The following is a 15,890-nucleotide window of genomic DNA, read 5'->3' as shown; positions in this document are numbered from 1 at the left end:
ATTATCCAAATATTTATAAGATACCACTGAACTGACTGATTTCTAGCCAGCGCTCAGAAACCGTTTTATACATCAGCATATGTTTGTAGAGTTGGTGGAGTTTCGAGCATGTACAGCCTTTCTCCGCTTGTGGTTGTTGATTTATTTCTCTCCCTCCGTCTCCTCAGATATGGATGAGTGCAGTTCCTCTCCGTGTCACAGCAACGCCAGGTGTATCAATGGCCTGGGGTCTTTCCAGTGTCAGTGCCAGCCTGGGTTTTATGGTGATGGTTTCCACTGTTCCCAGCAGGAAGGTCAGGAACAGTCACTGGATATCTCCCATTAAGATCTGATCATTTACATTATCCACACTCTTTAGCTAAATTATGGGAGGAAAACAGAAATAATAAAATATGTATGTATTTTTAATGGTTGTTTGTCTACAGGACAGACAGCTCGTCCAATGAGCCTGTGTGAGCTTCACAGAGACAGTCTGCAGAGCGGTGTGGAAGTTAAGGGACTGCCGATTCTCGGAGCCTTCATCCCTCAGTGCGACTCTGACGGACGGTACCGACCACTGCAGGTGGGCACTGACTGACTGACTGACTGACCGGCCGACTGACCAACTGACTGACCCACCGACTGACTGAGTACATGGCCGACTGATGATTCAAGCGATCTGATGTACAGATTTTGAAAAGTGTAATAATTCATTCCAGTGCCACGGCTCCACTGGACATTGTTGGTGTGTGGACAGTCAGGGACAGGAGAGACCAGGAACCAGGACGCCACCTGGTACAGCACCCAAAGACTGTGACAGAGCAGGTATTAACTCTTTACAAGTTCTACAAGTTGGTCTTTAATAAATGGACTGATGTATCGTTAAAATGTTGTTCTGTTTTCTTCATGTTTATCTCCTCAGATGATCTGCTACGTCCTAAAACTCTGTGTGAGCAGCAGAGAGACAGTGTTCAGACCATCAGTCCAGAGGGATATCCTTTATTTGGAGCCTTTGCACCTCAGTGTGATGCTAATGGACAGTACACACCACAGCAGGTTTGTGACTCAGTGTTTGAAAGGACGTTTTACCACAGACAAGTTAAATAAACTTCATCTGTGTGCAAATGCTGAATATTCTTTTTTTCCATTAACTGCAGTGTCATAGTTCCACTGGACATTGTTGGTGTGTGGACAGTAATGGAGAGGAGATATATGGGACAAGAACAGCAGCCGGTGAAACACCCAGAGACTGTGGCAAACCAGGTGAGGGAAGTCAAGTCTACTTGTAAGATGGAAAGATGTTTTCTGAGAGTTTTCCACAGTGTGAATTTACTCACAAGCAAATGATCTTGAAGCTCATTATTTAAACCAAATACAATGATGTTAAACGATATAATAAACTGTCCCATGAGAGACAGGAAGGACAGACCTGATCACATATTTATTCAACAGCACATTCACTGTTTTCACATTTGTTATTTATGATTGTTCCAGATGAACCAGAGCGTCTCAAAACTCAGTGTGAGCACCACAGAGACAGTGTTCAGACCACCAGTCCAGAGGGATATCCTATAGTTGGAGCCTATGTACCTCAGTGTGATGCTAATGGACAGTACAGATCGTTACAGGTCAGTGTTTGTTCTCTGTTTCATCCATGAATCATTATTTTCCTGCCTGCAATTTAAGCCTGATACTGAAAGTTAAAGACAAATGAATTCATTTGTTTACTGCAGTGCCACGGCTCCACTGGACATTGTTGGTGTGTGGACAGTCAGGGACAGGAGCGAGCAGGAACCAGGACACCACCTGGTACAGCACCGAAAGACTGTGACAGACCAGGTGAGACTGTTTTGAAATGCTTGCCAAACTTTGGACTGTCAGGCTGCAGAATTTACATATAAGCTCAGGGCGCTTCACGCTTGTGTTTACCAGACTGTCTTGTAGTTTTGGCTCATTTGTGTCATTGTAAAAAAAAAAGTGTTTGTGTTTTTCTCCCCAGATGAACCAGAGCGTTCTAAAACTCACTGCGAGCAGCACAGAGACAGTGTACAGAACGTCAGATATCCTATAGATGGAGAATATGTTCCTCAGTGTGATGCTCACGGAGAGTACACACCACTGCAGGTCAGCACCTGATGACTGCTCGGCTAAATGACAGACATTTTTATTATTAAAATAAATAATAAAAAATGTCTGTTTCTGTATTTTTCAGTGCCACGGCTCCACTGGATACTGTTGGTGTGTGGACAGCAGAGGAGAGGAAAGAGCGGGAAGCAGGACACCACCCGGTGCACCACCTACAGACTGCGACAAACCAGGTGAAAACAGAAAAATATGCACAGACAGACGAACTTCTCCCTTTATTCATCTCCACACGAGCACTTAAAGCTCGTTTGTTCTCTACGGTAACAGTACCAGCGTCAGCAGGTGTGTTATGTCACGGCTCGCCAAGGCTTTCTTGCTCAACATTGACCCGTGAACCCCCTAATTCCTCAACTCAATGACAAGTCAAACAAACAGCACGTTTACGTGAGTGTGTGTCTAACCTTGTAAGTGGTGCACCGTTGAGGTCATTGGGTCATTGCCTTGGAATGCCTGGAAAAACAGGTGATATCACTGTGAGACTGTGTGTGTGTCTGTGTGTGTCTGTGTGCGCGCGGTGGGAAGCTGAACGTAAAGGACAGCAGAGTAACATGAAGCTAGTTTTTTTCTTTTTAGAAGCGTGAGAAAATAAACAGGGACTTTACACAAACATAACCAAGACCACATCCTACATTAAGCTGAAGAAGCAGTAAATACAGGAAGGATAATGTCATTATAATTCAAAATATATATGTGATCTTGTTATTGTCCATATTTCTCATCCTGATGAACCAGAGCGTCTCAAAACTCCGTGTGAGCAGCAGAGAGACAGTGTTCAGACCATCAGTCCAGAGGGATATCCTTTATTGGGAGCCTTTGCACCTCAGTGTGATGCTAATGGACAGTACACACCACAGCAGGTTTGTGACTATGTGTTTGAAAAGATTTTTGACCACTGACAAGTTAAATAAAAATGAATCTAACATGTACAAATGCTGAATATTCTTGTTTCCGCTAACTGCAGTGTCATAGTTCCACTGGACATTGTTGGTGTGTGGACAGTAATGGAGAGGAGATATATGGGTCAAGAACAGCAGCCGGTGAAACACCCAGAGACTGTGGCAAACCAGGTGAGGGAAGTCAAGTCTTCTTGTACGATGGAAAGATGTTTTCTGAGAGTTTTCCACAGTGTGAATTTACTCACAAGCAAATGATCTTGAAGCTCATTATTTAAACCGAATACAGTTATGTTAAAAGATATAAGACACTGTCCTACGAGAGACAGGAAGGACAGACCTGATCATATTATTATTCAACAGCACATTCACTGTTTTCACATTTGTTATTTATGATTCTTCCAGATGAACCAGAGCGTCTCAAAACTCAGTGTGAGCACCACAGAGACAGTGTTCAGACCACCAGTCCAGAGGGATATCCTATAGTTGGAGCCTATGTACCTCAGTGTGATGCTAATGGACAGTACAGATCGTTACAGGTCAGTGTTTGTTCTCTGTTTCATCCATGAATCATTATTTTCCTGCCTGCAATTCAAGCCTGATACTGAAAGTTAAAGACAAATGAATTCATTTGTTTACTGCAGTGCCACGGCTCTACTGGACATTGTTGGTGTGTGGACAGTCAGGGACAGGAGCGAGCAGGAACCAGGACACCTCCTGGTACAGCACGCAAAGACTGTGACAGACCAGGTGAGACTGCTGTTTCCAGCTACCCAAGACCTTCTGCATCCAGACTTGGATGTCCAAGTACTGAACGTCCAAGTACTGAATGTAAACGTCTCTAGCTGTCCACGCATGGTAACTCATCAACCTTTCTTATCCAGATGAACCCGAGCATCCTAAAACCCAGTGTGAGCACCACAGAGACAGTGTTCAGAGCACCAGTCCAGAGGGATATCCTATAGTTGGAGCCTATGTACCTCAGTGTGATGCTAACGGACAGTACACACCACAGCAGGTCAGAGGCTCTTCATATTACTTTGAGTAGCATGAACAGAATCACAGACACAATACCTAAATTACCATATATTCATTATTCACTGTTCGTTATTACTTTAGTGCCACGGCTCCTCTGGACATTGTTGGTGTGTGGACAGTCAGGGACAAGAGAGAGGAGGAACCAGGACACCACCTGGTACAGCACGCAAAGACTGTGACAAACCAGGTGAGGTTAAAGCTCTTTATGTGTCCTTCATGTTTCTTTTGATATAAAACCTCACGCTCATGTATTAAACCAAGAAGTTCACTTGATTGTCTGTTGTTTTTTTTATTCTCCAGATGAACCAGAGCGTCCAAAGACATACTGTGAGCAGCACAGAGACAGTGCTCAGTCCACCAGTCCAGAGGGATACCCTATAACTGGAGCCTATGTACCTCAGTGTGATGCTAATGGACAGTACACACCTCAGCAGGTATCATTCTGATTGCGTTGTCAATAAGAAGCACTGCACATCTTTATTCAGTATTGTTATGGCAGCTCTTAAAGGTATTATGTCTATTGTAGTGTCACGCTTCCACTGGACATTGTTGGTGTGTGGACAGTAACGGGCAGGAGAGAGCAGGAACCAGGACACCACCTGGTGCACCACCTAGAGACTGTGACAAACCAGGTGAGACTGCGGTCTGGGTAGTCGGCTTGAAACATTACCTGATATGTTGACACAGTATGGAATTATAACTGATCACCACTGATGTAGATTTATGTGGTCAACTTTTCCAGATGAACCAGAGCGTCCGAAAACTCACTGTGAATACCACAGAGACAGAGGACAGAGCACCAGTCCAGAGGGATATCCTATAGTTGGAGCCTATGTACCTCAGTGTGATGCTAACGGACAGTACCTACCTCGACAGGTAAAACTGCAACCTCCCTGCTAACAGAGAGGGATTTATTGTTTTTATTCATGTGCTTCTTACCATTAAAAAATATTGTTTATGTTGTTGCGTCGTATTTAGTGTCATGGTTCCACTGGACATTGTTGGTGCGTGGACAGTCAGGGACAGGAGCGGGCAGGAACCAGGACACCACCTGGTGCACCATCTGTGGACTGTGACAGACCAGGTGAGATTGTTATTGATTTTACTGATAGATTAGATTTACCATGGCTGCAGCCATGTCTGTGAACACCGGCCTCTCCCTCACACTCTAACGTACACACACAGGCCGTTCTATAAATTCAGTCCTCGCTATAAATTCCGTTTATGACCAGCCAAACATCTGAAGTGGTCATTTTGTGGTGAGACAAACTGCCGGCTGTTGCTGGGCAACCAAACGAAAAACACGACGGGGCCGCCTGACCAGCTGAGTGACAGCACGGTGCTACACCTCGCCCTACAGATGCCACACAGACAAACAGAAACACACACGTATTCACACTTATAGACGTACCTGAACTCTAACGTGTCCGAACTCACAGTTTTGTTTCCTTACTCCTGTGCCTCCTATTCAGCTGTACTCAGTCACTCCTGGAAGCTGCCCAGTACAACCACAGATTCCTTTTTTTTTTTTTTTGATGGCCACTGCCCTGGAAACCTTATTCGGGGATTTGTCAGTAATAGGTCATGACGAAGGAGGCAAGAGCATTTCCTGCTCATTCTGGGTTTGGACGGATCAGGAGCTCTTTACCTCTCTGGTTTCTCACCGCTGGGCTGCTCGCTTCTCACCCTCCTCTCAGATATTATCCTCAGTCTAGAAGCTGTGCAGACTCACATTAGAACTTTACACAGACAGAGAGAAGCCAGCATAAACATTAGTGGAAGCCTAAAGTGGTTTTGGGTTCAGTTTTAAAGCTCTGCTATAAAGTGAGTTATTAAAGGGATTTTACAAGGTAAACAGTTTGGACAAAAGTAAGATGTGTGTATGTGTGTGTGCCTTTTTAAACACAGGGCGTCCTCACACCATTAATCAAGCACTCTGCCTATCACTGCAGTATAAACACAGCAGGCAAAAAACTGAGGAGATAATTGAATAAATGATGATAAAGTGGAACAGAATAGGATCTGAGCTGTGATTTTGCAGCCATGTAGGATTTTTATTTGGCTTTAAAAATAGTAATATTGTTGGGTTTGTTTGATTCATGTCCCCCTCAGTCCCTGTTGCTCCGACCCAGCGCCCTGAGAGCGTGTGCGAGCGATGGAGGGCCAGCTTGATTGAGCACTACGGCGGAAAACCAGATCCGCAGCAGTACGTGCCTCAGTGTGAGCCCGATGGACAATTCAGGTACACAACAAACACACACACATCACACGTTCATGCCCTCAGAAACACAGTTCAGGCTGCTTATTTCAATTCTTCTTCCCTCTCAGTCCAGTCCAGTGTTACGGGGAGACTACTTACTGCTGGTGCGTAGACCAGGACGGGCGGGAGGTTCCTGGTACCCGATCACATGATGTTGTCAAACCTGCATGTAAGTATCTTTGCACCTGTGATCCACATGCTTTGTCTGCTTACATGGTGAAAATAACATTAGCATTGTGTCACCTTTACTTCATCTTTTTGATCCATATATGATCCTTTCCCAGGCCTCCCGTCAGTGGCCCCACCCATCGTGCGGCCATTGCCCCGCCCGAGTGTGACCCCTCCGCCAAACACTGACATCACGCTGCTGTACGCTCAGGGACAGAAAATAGGGGTGCTGCCTCTCAACGGGACCAGACTGGACGCAAGCCGCTCCAAGACTCTGCTGACTCTGCATGTAAGAGATGGATGGAGAGATGGATGAAGAGATAGATGGAGAGATGGATGGAGAGATGAATGCTCACATATTCAGTCACTTTTCACTTAAGCTGCATATTTAATTTGTTGGTTAATTCTTATGCACATAGATAATTCTTGTGGTTCTTTGATTATTCAAATTATTGTGTGTGTGTGGGTGTGTGCGTGTGTGTGTGTGTGTGTGGGTGTACAGGGTTCCATAGTTGTTGGTATAGCCTATGACTGCAAAGAGAACCAAGTCTATTGGACAGACTTGTCTGCAAGAACAATCAACAGAGCTTCGATGGCGCCCGGAGCTGAGCCTAAGATACTCATTAACACAAGTAAGATCACACACTTACTCTCTACATGCTTCATTTCTACAGTGAATGTTATGTAATGTTTCAGATCATCTCAATACTGTCAACATGTTCCCGTTCCCTGTAGATCTGGTCAGTCCAGAAGGTTTGGCTGTGGACGTCGATCGTCGACTGATGTTCTGGGTCGACTCGAACCCTGACGTGATCGAAAGGTCCAACCTAGACGGCAGCGAGAGGCAGACGCTGTTTGACACAGACCTGGTCAACCCCCGGGCCATCATAGTGGTCTCTTCCACGGGGTAAAACATTATTTTTTCTATATTTGTTTTGGCTTATTTACAGTTTTAAATGACAAAAAAAACACTTGCAGAAGATTTAAGTCATTTAACTGTTTAGTCTGGATTTGCAAATACTAACAAATCTCTTCCCTGAGCAAGAAACAAACAACTGCCCACACACTCTCTTCACGGTGAAGTGTAACGTCCTGGAGGTGCTCCACTGAGACAGAATGAGACACAGCCTTCACTCTGTCCACACTCAGTCTTCATCAGAACAGGGCACAGATGGTTTTCAGCCCATTATCACCACCATGAAATCAAACCCACGAGTCCTCACACAGGCTGAGTCAACAAGGCCTGGGACTAATTCATTAGAACAGTGACGATTAGGTTTTAAAGCCATTTCGCAGAAGGAGTTTTAGTCGTGCGGTTTGTGTGACCTAAACATGACTTCATCAGTGTGAGACAGGCGATCCCAGGAAAATTGATGGGATTGGGTTTTTAGGGTGGAGTGTCCCTTTAGTAACGCACGTCTGATAACTCAGTCATATGAGTGATATTTACTGCTTTTTTTTCTGTTGCACCAAACTGAGCCAAGAAAACTGCAGTGGATTTACTGATGCTATTAATCCTGGACAGACACACACACACACACACACACACACACACACACACACACACGTAGTGAAAGCGTGAGGCCTTCTCTGGTCAGCTCTCCAGGAATAACATCTGCTTTTCATCATTGCAACTAATCACATAATCAACAGGTATGTGTGTGTGAGAGACAGACACAGACAGTGTGTGTGTGTGTGTGTGTGTGTGTGTGTGTGTGTGTGTGTGTATGTGTGTGTGTGCATGTGTGTGTGAGAGACAGACACAGACAGTGTATGTGTGTGTGTTAATGTGGTTGATACAAATGATTAAACAGAGCAGCAATAACCCAAATCATAAAATCTCAAATGTGTGTTTCACATTATTAAATTGAGATTTTAAAGTTTAGTTTCTGACTCAAGGCCAAATGTGTGTGTGTATACATTTGTGTGCGTGTGTGTGTATATGTTTGTGTGTGTGCCTGTGTGTCCTGACAAAAAGCCAAGTCCTAAAGGTAATTACTGCTTCACACGGGTACACTCAAGATTAAGCATGTGCTCTGTAATTTCTGAGCCTGCACATGTTCCCGTCTCACACACACACACACACACACAGAAATGATGTACACACACATTATAAAAGCATGTACATATGTACCAATGTCTCATACACCAACATCTGCTCACCCATACCCTCAACAGATTGATTAACACACACTCATGAACACATGGTGTGTGTGTGTAAGCTGATTGCTCATGTGGTGTGTATTACCTGTAGTTCCCAGAGGACTGCCCACATGTACACCATCATCTACAGATGAAAAGCAGTGTGGCGTCACGAGCGGCCCACACACACACACACTCCGCCTGAAGCTCTCAGTGAATATTTGGACCTTTGACATGTTTCAAAAAATAAAATGTGATTTGATTCATCAGAGAAACAACATGAACTGAGAAACAAGTTTGTTTAAAAGTGGAAAGTGTGTGTGTGTGTGTGTGAGAGGCTGTGGGGGCCGGATTTTCTGACGCATACAGGATGAAACGCCCCTAAAAAAATGCACTGGAGGAGCTGAGGTGAAAGGTCGCGCGTTGCTCAGAGTAACCTGACCGTGACCTCATCAGCATGAGACAGCTGCTCCCTCGAGCTCTGTTCTGCTCGTGTACCCACGCGTGTGTGTGAGGCTGTGTGTGGTTTTCCTCTTGTCTCGTTATATTAGCCAGATCCCAGAGTTCAGCACCAAAACAAGTCCACGCTAAGACTCAGTCAAACAGTAAAGACAGGTCGACTTGTCCAACCATGATGCAAATCCAGCCCAGACAGAGTTAAACTCTTTGCAGGATGGAATATGAGTGCTATAAGATCTGTAATCCCATCTCTCCCTGCAGGACTCTGTACTGGACAGACTGGAACAGAGAGGCTCCTAAGATCGAGAGCTCATCGGTGGACGGTCAGAACCGCAGGGTGGTGGTGTCCGATGGGGTCGGTTTGCCCAACGCTCTCACGTACGACTCCTCATCCGGACAGATCTGCTGGGCTGATGCAGGTGGGCACATGTTCTACAGACACCAGGACGTTAGCAGCAGTGTTACTGCTCTTAGCTTCACCTCCTCTGCGTGTTGTCTTTGCCGACTCTCAGTAGTTTCACTTCTTACCTTGCTGATGAACAGGTGTAGAGAAGGAATCAGCTTAAAGAAAATGATTCTTTTGCTCTTTATTTCAGGTACAAAGCGTTTGGAGTGTATATCCCCCGACGGTTCAGGTCGCAGAGTGATCCACTCCAGCCTCAACTACCCATTCAGCATGGTTTACTACAGGAACCACTTCTATTACACTGACTGGAGGAGGTAGGCATCTTTGTTCATCTTTTTTTTTTTTTTTACTTCACTCTGGTCTTTAAAAGCTTTTTTTTTCTCTTTATTGATGACTGAACTCTCTCTCTGTCCTCCGCCTCACAGGGACGGTGTGATCGCGGTGAGCAAAGACAGCAGTCAGTTCACCGACGAATACCTGCCCGACCAGCGTTCTCACCTTTACGGCATCGCCATAGCAACTACCCACTGTCTATCAGGTGAGAAGGAGGTACTGTGTAAACAGAAGTAGAAATTTCAATGATCAAAGTTTGATTTATCACTGATTTAGTGAGTCATACACACACACACACACACACACACATCCATACTATCACTCTCTTTCACTTACACACACACCATCTGCCCAGACGTGTCATTTTGGCTCTGTATAATAACAGCCGAGTGCCCTCTCTCTCAAACACACACACACTTGCTTCAAGGCGTTACAGATAGTGAGCTCATTGGTTTGTGTGCAGTGATGTCATCACATCAGTCAGCTCCCTCCAGATGTCACCTTAACACTGAAGGCTGCATTTACACTGAGAGACAGGGAACCTCACACAGGGCACAGTGGAGGAGAAAGCTGCATTCAAGTCTAATGGAAATTTGAACTCCTTACACACTGTCTGTGTTTACAAAGGATGCATTCAGGGAGTTTGAACTTTTCCAGATTCATATTCTGAGATTTTTCAGTGAGGGAGAAGGAGAAAATGTAATTTTAAGAATCCTTAATGAGATAATTGAACTTTTTTTGTGGAAAAAAACTTTTATCAGACACAAGTTATGATTGAAAGCAGAATATTTTATCTTTAAATGTTAATTTTTCTTTAAGTGTTGTTGAATCTACTGATCGTTTGAAGATATTCCCACTAAAGTGTTAGATATACATCAAATGTGAAGTTTAGATATAAAGTAAATGATTAAATGTTTGTGTAGCCAGGTTGAAGCACTAGCTGAATTTACCCCACATCTGTACCTGTGTGTACACACATGAAAAAGACACATAAAGCTGTGTGCGACCCTCAACTTGTGACCTGTGTGTGCCTACATGAGACCAAAGGACAATGATTACACAGCTGTGGCCCTCTACCTGTATTTTGTGTTTGTGTGCGTCATGTTTGATGTGCTGATGTCTGCAGATGCCTTCAAGTCTTTTCAAAGCCTCGTGTTAAAGGCCTTTAAAGTATAAAGTATCCCTCTGAACACAGGATAATCCTTAAACTAGCACCTTGGCAGATGTCGTCGTCAAGGCTACGCACATCTGCAGAGTGTAAAATCTGGTCACAGTAGAAACGTGTGCGCACACAATTCAGTTTGTTCTCTAGGAAATGCTCAGAAAGACGACTGCTGCTCGTGTGTGTGTGTGTGTGTGTTGCCGTAAATGTGACGTCTGTGCGTCCGCTGACACTGTAAAGCCTCAGACTAAATAACAGCCGCTTGCTTCAAAGACGTGGATGTGTGGTGTAATTCTGACCATGATGACAGCTCTAAAACACACTTGTTAAGGGTTTGGGAGCAGGTTGCAAGAGGCTTAAAAGCTGTCATTGTTAAATACACGAACACACACACACACACAGATAACTCTCAGTTGCCTCAGGTTGTTAAGTGTAGGGCTTTGTTCAGGATGGAGGGTCTGTTTGTTCTGTCATTAGGACACGGCAGCACTCAAGCTTTCATCCTGAAACATTTGGATTCACACAGGAAGAGAAAATTAGACCTTTAAATCCTCATTTCCAGCTGGATTTTACTCTCAGAGCAAAGGTTCGTACCTCCACGTGAAAATTAAACGTGTCAAAGTGGCAAAAATGAGCTGATTCAACGAATAAATTTGTGCTTTCTGTGTCACAGGGAGCCACTAACGACGGACGGGCAGCCGCAGAGTCCTTTGGTGCTAAAACTGTGGGGCATTGTGAACAGAGGGCAGGAGCAGCGTCCTCTCCGAGTGTCCCTCAGAGGGAGTGACGATAAGTAGGGAGCACGGTGATTTCCTGTTGCTAGATTGACCGTCAGAGCAAATTTACAACCCTTCCACACACCCCGACCCCGTTAGCTCACCTTAAAGATATAACCCCAAAATAATTGTTTTGTAAATTTGTTTTATACCTCATTTTTAGTTTGTTTTCTACTGTATTTTTGTATGGGAGTTATTTTTTTGTTTTGTTTTGTTTTGTATCGATTAAAAAAAAAAAAAAAGAAATTGAATGAAATTGGATTTTAAAATGTATGAGTATAGGTTTTCTGTTCTTTAAAGCCAAAGGAAAACGACATGAAGAGCTTGAAAACAAACCGTTCAAGCCAAAGTTGTGTTGTGAAACTGAGCGTGAGGTTTGTCTCCGGTCACAGTAGCTGTAAATTCAGCGTCTCATCCGTCTTTTTCCTGTTAAACACACACTGAAGGGATCAGGATCAGGAACTACTAATCAGAATTTCACAATTGATGAAATGACATTATTCTTTTTTTTTTTTTGCAAAAATATTTTTACTACTACTACTTTTCAAATCTTTATCTTTTTATAAGATGTGATATTTATAACAATAAAATGTGATTTGGTACTTGATTTTCACCGTGTTTACAGATGTGATGTTCCTTTTTAAAGCTGCCCAACGGAGGAAAAGCTACGACCGGCGCAGGAAGTACAGGAGCCAAACTGTGTTCAGCTGTGTTTATAGATTTTTTTTTTCATACAGTGTCAGTGAAAAGCCTTTCAAAAAAACCTTTTCTTCCATCGGCAAACAAAAGATAAGATTTGAACATTTCAGAAGTCTGGTTTCTGTTGAAGGAGAGAGAGAGAAGATCAGAAGGTTCAAGTGGACACGAGTACTTCATTTCTAACTATGCCACCTTTACTGTATTGCATGCTTTGACGCCAGCTTATCCCTGTTGCTGTACAAAAATGAAAGGCAGCGTCTGAAAAGCGTTTGCTCATCATTGCTCCGACCTGTGAATCCGATCCTGAGCTCACGCAACAACGGAACAAATACAACCTCATTTCTGTCCAACTCAAAGGAAAAAAATCAAATGATAACTCCTGCGGTTCAGTTCCTCTCTTCCTCCAGCGTCCCTCTTCATCCTCACTCTCATCTGCCGACCTTGCCCAGCCTGTGGTCTGTCTTGGGGTCAGCTATGATGGCCTGAACGGCCACGATGGCCTCGTTGATCTTGGTCTGGAGCTCCCTCAGCTCCTCGATGTGCAACAGGCGCAGGATCTGAGCGGCCTCGTTCAGCGTCGCATCTGACGAGAGAGGAGACGTTTATTTTACTTTCCTGTAGATGATTAAGTTTTATTGGATACATGTGTGTTAATGCCTGCCTGAGTGGACATCCTCGTGCAAAAATATCCAATCAAACCCTTCAAAATCAGTTTGACCTTCCTGTACTTTTTATTTCATGATGTTAAAAAAAAAAAAAAGCAGCACTTGCCTCCAGTGTCGAAACCCAAGATGTGTTTGTCTAAAGCTACTGGAACACCCTGCGAAGGAGAAGAAAATATACAGGACTGAGGCTGCAGTCAAGCAGAGAGACGCTCCTATAAACCAGAGGAAGGTTTTTTTCTTTGTTAAATCAAAGATGTTATAGTATAAAAAGAGAAGTGGATCCTTCAAGCATCATTATTGTCACATCATGTGCATCTTTTACCTCTCTGTTGTGGCTGGCTTTAGAAATGGCTTCTGGAGAAAGTCTCTCTTGGATCAGAATCCGGATGGCCTGGCATGTCCACGGGAAAACACACAGAAATTAATTTGACAAAAAGTCTTCAAGTTCTAATTCTTAAGTAGAGTAGTTTTCTTTATTAGTGGCTTCTGTTCCTGCCATGGATTCAAACTGCTGATCAACACTGAAGGGCTTCACAAGAAACTATGGATGTAATCCAGCTTTGATTGATAACTGGATCTCATGTGTTCACCTTCTTACTATTATTACCTCTTCTTTATGAGAGTGATGCGCTGTGAACAGTTACACCAGCTGCTCCTCTGTTAAAGTCAATCAGAACTCTCACCTTGAGCATCACCAAGTAGTCGTCGTGGCGTTGGATTTTGAGGATGTTGGCCAGAGCTGTCACTCCTGCTTTGAAATCTGGTGAATTACCTGAAAAACACAAAGTGATGGAGACGTCACAAATGAAAGGAAATAAAGAGGAGTGTTGAAAAGTGAGGGGCAGACGGAGGAGCAGAGAAGGGTTCCTTCTTACTGTCAAGGTTGACCAGAGGATCGACTGCTTTGTCGCTGTTACCAGAGGCTGCCAGTGGCTGACAGTTCTTATACTTGTCCACTGAGGAGAGACAACAGAACACACACAATCACTATCATTGCACAACTGAGGTCAGGTGTTTATTACGTGACTTTTTTGGGATTTTAATCCTCATAATTCTTCAGAAATGGCAGCTGTGTTTTCAGGGTAAAGTAGTGGGCTTATGCAGTTCCTAAAACTGAGGCCTGGTGAGCTGGCATCCCCAGGAAACACTATTCCTTTTATAATGTCTCCATCTACTGGTCTTCATCAGTATTAATGCTTGTATTACAACACTGTTGTATTACACACAACATTTTAATATGTAGCAATGTCTGCAGTTGCATATATCTCATCTATATCTGTGATTATTTTAGTAATTTTTAAAAAGACCTGAAGAGAAACAATATGTTTTTTTCTTCTATTTTCTTACCATTGTCTCCATACTCGTAGCGTACAGCCAGGCCCAGTAACCAGTCCACAGCTTCCTGTCTCTCCTGGACTCCAAATGGACAGCTGACATCCTGCAGGTACTGCACAGAAAAAGGAAAACTCAAACACAGCTCATGCACATAAAAACAGTGCTGACACTTCCATAACAATTCCTTTACACTTCTGTGAGAGCAGCCAACACAAGATCCCTGTGTCAAATACAGTTTGGCAGCTTTAAGGTGGCATTTCCTTGGCGGTGTGCCGGTGGGCTCACCTTCTGGTAGGCTTTGGGCCACTCTGAGCTGGGGATGTTCCTCAGGTTGCCTCTGTCCTCGATCTTGTAGTGTCTGATCTTCTGGTCCTCCAGCCACACGATGCAGTTCCTGAACTGGGTCTCATCTGAACCGAGAGGAGAGACGGGTGAACTGCTGTAGATTCACTACACAAATGTCAACACAGCAGCAGCTACAGAAACTAATGTGGCGCCTGCTGAATCACTGAGCTCACTGCGAAACGCTGTTTAGTTTATATCGCAGCTGGGGTTGTTAACATTTTAATTCACAGCTTTATTAGAGATAAATTGATATTTACAGTTCAGGAATGAGTCCAAGTCCAAGTGAGCATGTTCAGATTAAATGCACTTATGGATAATGTTATAAACTGACTGCTGAGTGGCCAATTTCAGTGTATAACGCAAGATACCAACTCTTTTATTGGAATAAAATTATAAAAACAAGCCGCACTGAGAGCGTTAGGTTTAGCTATGGCGAACAAAAGCGTAAAAGTCTGTATTTTTATCTACCGCCTGTTCTAATAAATATAAGTTTGTGGGCGAAAACGCATCATGAAACTATTCATTTGCCAGTTTGTGGTGTGTTGTCTCTTCACAGGGATCGGACACGTTAGCCGGCTCCACGTTACTCTCACCGTACCAATTCAGTTCAGTTTCCGGGACTCTTTCCTCACCTGAGCAGTCGAACCCGTTGGGATTGTGATAATCCAGAGCTGTCAATTTCCTCCGAAACATTTCAGCGTGTGTTTTTAAGCTGAAACGGCTGCTTTCTCTAGCTAACAGTTGCCTATCTTGCCTGTTTCTTAACGCCAGTTGTCAGTATGCATTGCGCATGCGCAGCCCACATCTTCCTGTTACAGCTATCAAAATAAAATTTTCCTTAATGACCACCTGCATTATACTTACATCCATCAACGGCCCTAAAGAGAATATTTGCATAGCCTCACTATATTTGCTATATCCAGCTGTTTTTTTTTATTCAAAAGTCATTTAAGATTTTGTATCATTTGTTTACAGGATCCAAGGAGCAGCTACAACTGCTCATCATCAAAACTTCTGACTGCTAATACATTATAGTGGTGGGATCTGGACTATCTGATGAAATGGTGAGTTTTCCACTATACAGC

The 15,890-nt window shown here is 43.8% G+C and overlaps 2 protein-coding genes across 12 annotated transcripts in view; one reads left to right on the top strand and one right to left on the bottom strand.

The window, feature by feature from the left end:
• Positions 1-12,329, top strand: part of nid2a (nidogen 2a (osteonidogen)) — a 32,960-nt gene extending 20,631 nt beyond the window's left edge. The window contains exons 17-44 of one of the 11 annotated variants that reach the window (XM_041032499.1): positions 168-293; positions 426-562; positions 699-804; positions 902-1,035; positions 1,137-1,242; positions 1,474-1,607; positions 1,713-1,818; positions 1,979-2,103; positions 2,192-2,297; positions 2,857-2,981; positions 3,086-3,191; positions 3,423-3,556; positions 3,662-3,767; positions 3,902-4,035; positions 4,137-4,242; positions 4,356-4,489; positions 4,582-4,687; positions 4,798-4,931; positions 5,034-5,139; positions 6,168-6,297; positions 6,384-6,484; positions 6,600-6,772; positions 6,986-7,115; positions 7,219-7,390; positions 9,346-9,503; positions 9,681-9,804; positions 9,916-10,028; positions 11,659-12,329. In XM_041032499.1, the coding sequence (XP_040888433.1) occupies positions 168-293; positions 426-562; positions 699-804; positions 902-1,035; positions 1,137-1,242; positions 1,474-1,607; positions 1,713-1,818; positions 1,979-2,103; positions 2,192-2,297; positions 2,857-2,981; positions 3,086-3,191; positions 3,423-3,556; positions 3,662-3,767; positions 3,902-4,035; positions 4,137-4,242; positions 4,356-4,489; positions 4,582-4,687; positions 4,798-4,931; positions 5,034-5,139; positions 6,168-6,297; positions 6,384-6,484; positions 6,600-6,772; positions 6,986-7,115; positions 7,219-7,390; positions 9,346-9,503; positions 9,681-9,804; positions 9,916-10,028; positions 11,659-11,669 (3,383 nt within the window). In that variant the 3' untranslated portion in view covers positions 11,670-12,329. The remainder of the gene's footprint in view (positions 1-167; positions 294-425; positions 563-698; positions 805-901; positions 1,036-1,136; positions 1,243-1,473; positions 1,608-1,712; positions 1,819-1,978; positions 2,104-2,191; positions 2,298-2,856; positions 2,982-3,085; positions 3,192-3,422; positions 3,557-3,661; positions 3,768-3,901; positions 4,036-4,136; positions 4,243-4,355; positions 4,490-4,581; positions 4,688-4,797; positions 4,932-5,033; positions 5,140-6,167; positions 6,298-6,383; positions 6,485-6,599; positions 6,773-6,985; positions 7,116-7,218; positions 7,391-9,345; positions 9,504-9,680; positions 9,805-9,915; positions 10,029-11,658) is intronic. The other 10 variants (XM_041032500.1, XM_041032501.1, XM_041032507.1 and 7 more) reach the window with 10 other exon arrangements.
• A 130-nt stretch (positions 12,330-12,459) lies between these two features.
• Positions 12,460-15,596, bottom strand: rtraf (RNA transcription, translation and transport factor). The gene is made up of 8 exons (XM_041032510.1): positions 15,438-15,596; positions 14,746-14,870; positions 14,473-14,572; positions 14,001-14,081; positions 13,809-13,897; positions 13,448-13,516; positions 13,232-13,280; positions 12,460-13,043 (listed from the first exon to the last, which is right to left on the bottom strand). The coding sequence occupies exons 1-8, from the start codon at positions 15,496-15,498 to the stop codon at positions 12,889-12,891; spliced, it is 729 nt and encodes a 242-aa protein (XP_040888444.1). The 5' UTR covers positions 15,499-15,596; the 3' UTR covers positions 12,460-12,888.
• Positions 15,597-15,890: the final 294 nt, after the last annotated feature.

The sequence above is a fragment of the Toxotes jaculatrix genome, chromosome 24, assembly GCF_017976425.1.
Source record: "Toxotes jaculatrix isolate fToxJac2 chromosome 24, fToxJac2.pri, whole genome shotgun sequence".
Lineage (NCBI taxonomy): Eukaryota > Metazoa > Chordata > Actinopteri > Toxotidae > Toxotes > Toxotes jaculatrix.
Note: the sequence above shows the minus strand (reverse complement) of the source record. Positions and strands in the feature narration are given on the sequence as shown.

Excerpts from the sequence above, each read along its gene's own strand:
- rtraf (XM_041032510.1), bottom strand. The coding sequence starts at position 15,498 with ATGTTTCGGAGGAAATTGACAGCTCTGGATTATCACAATCCCAACGGG. Across the intron at positions 13,898-14,000 it reads TCCTCTGGTCAACCTTGACA|GTAATTCACCAGATTTCAAA; the intron begins GTAAGAAGGAAC and ends TGTGTTTTTCAG. Across the intron at positions 13,044-13,231 it reads CTTGGGTTTCGACACTGGAG|ATGCGACGCTGAACGAGGCC; the intron begins GCAAGTGCTGCT and ends CTCTCTCGTCAG.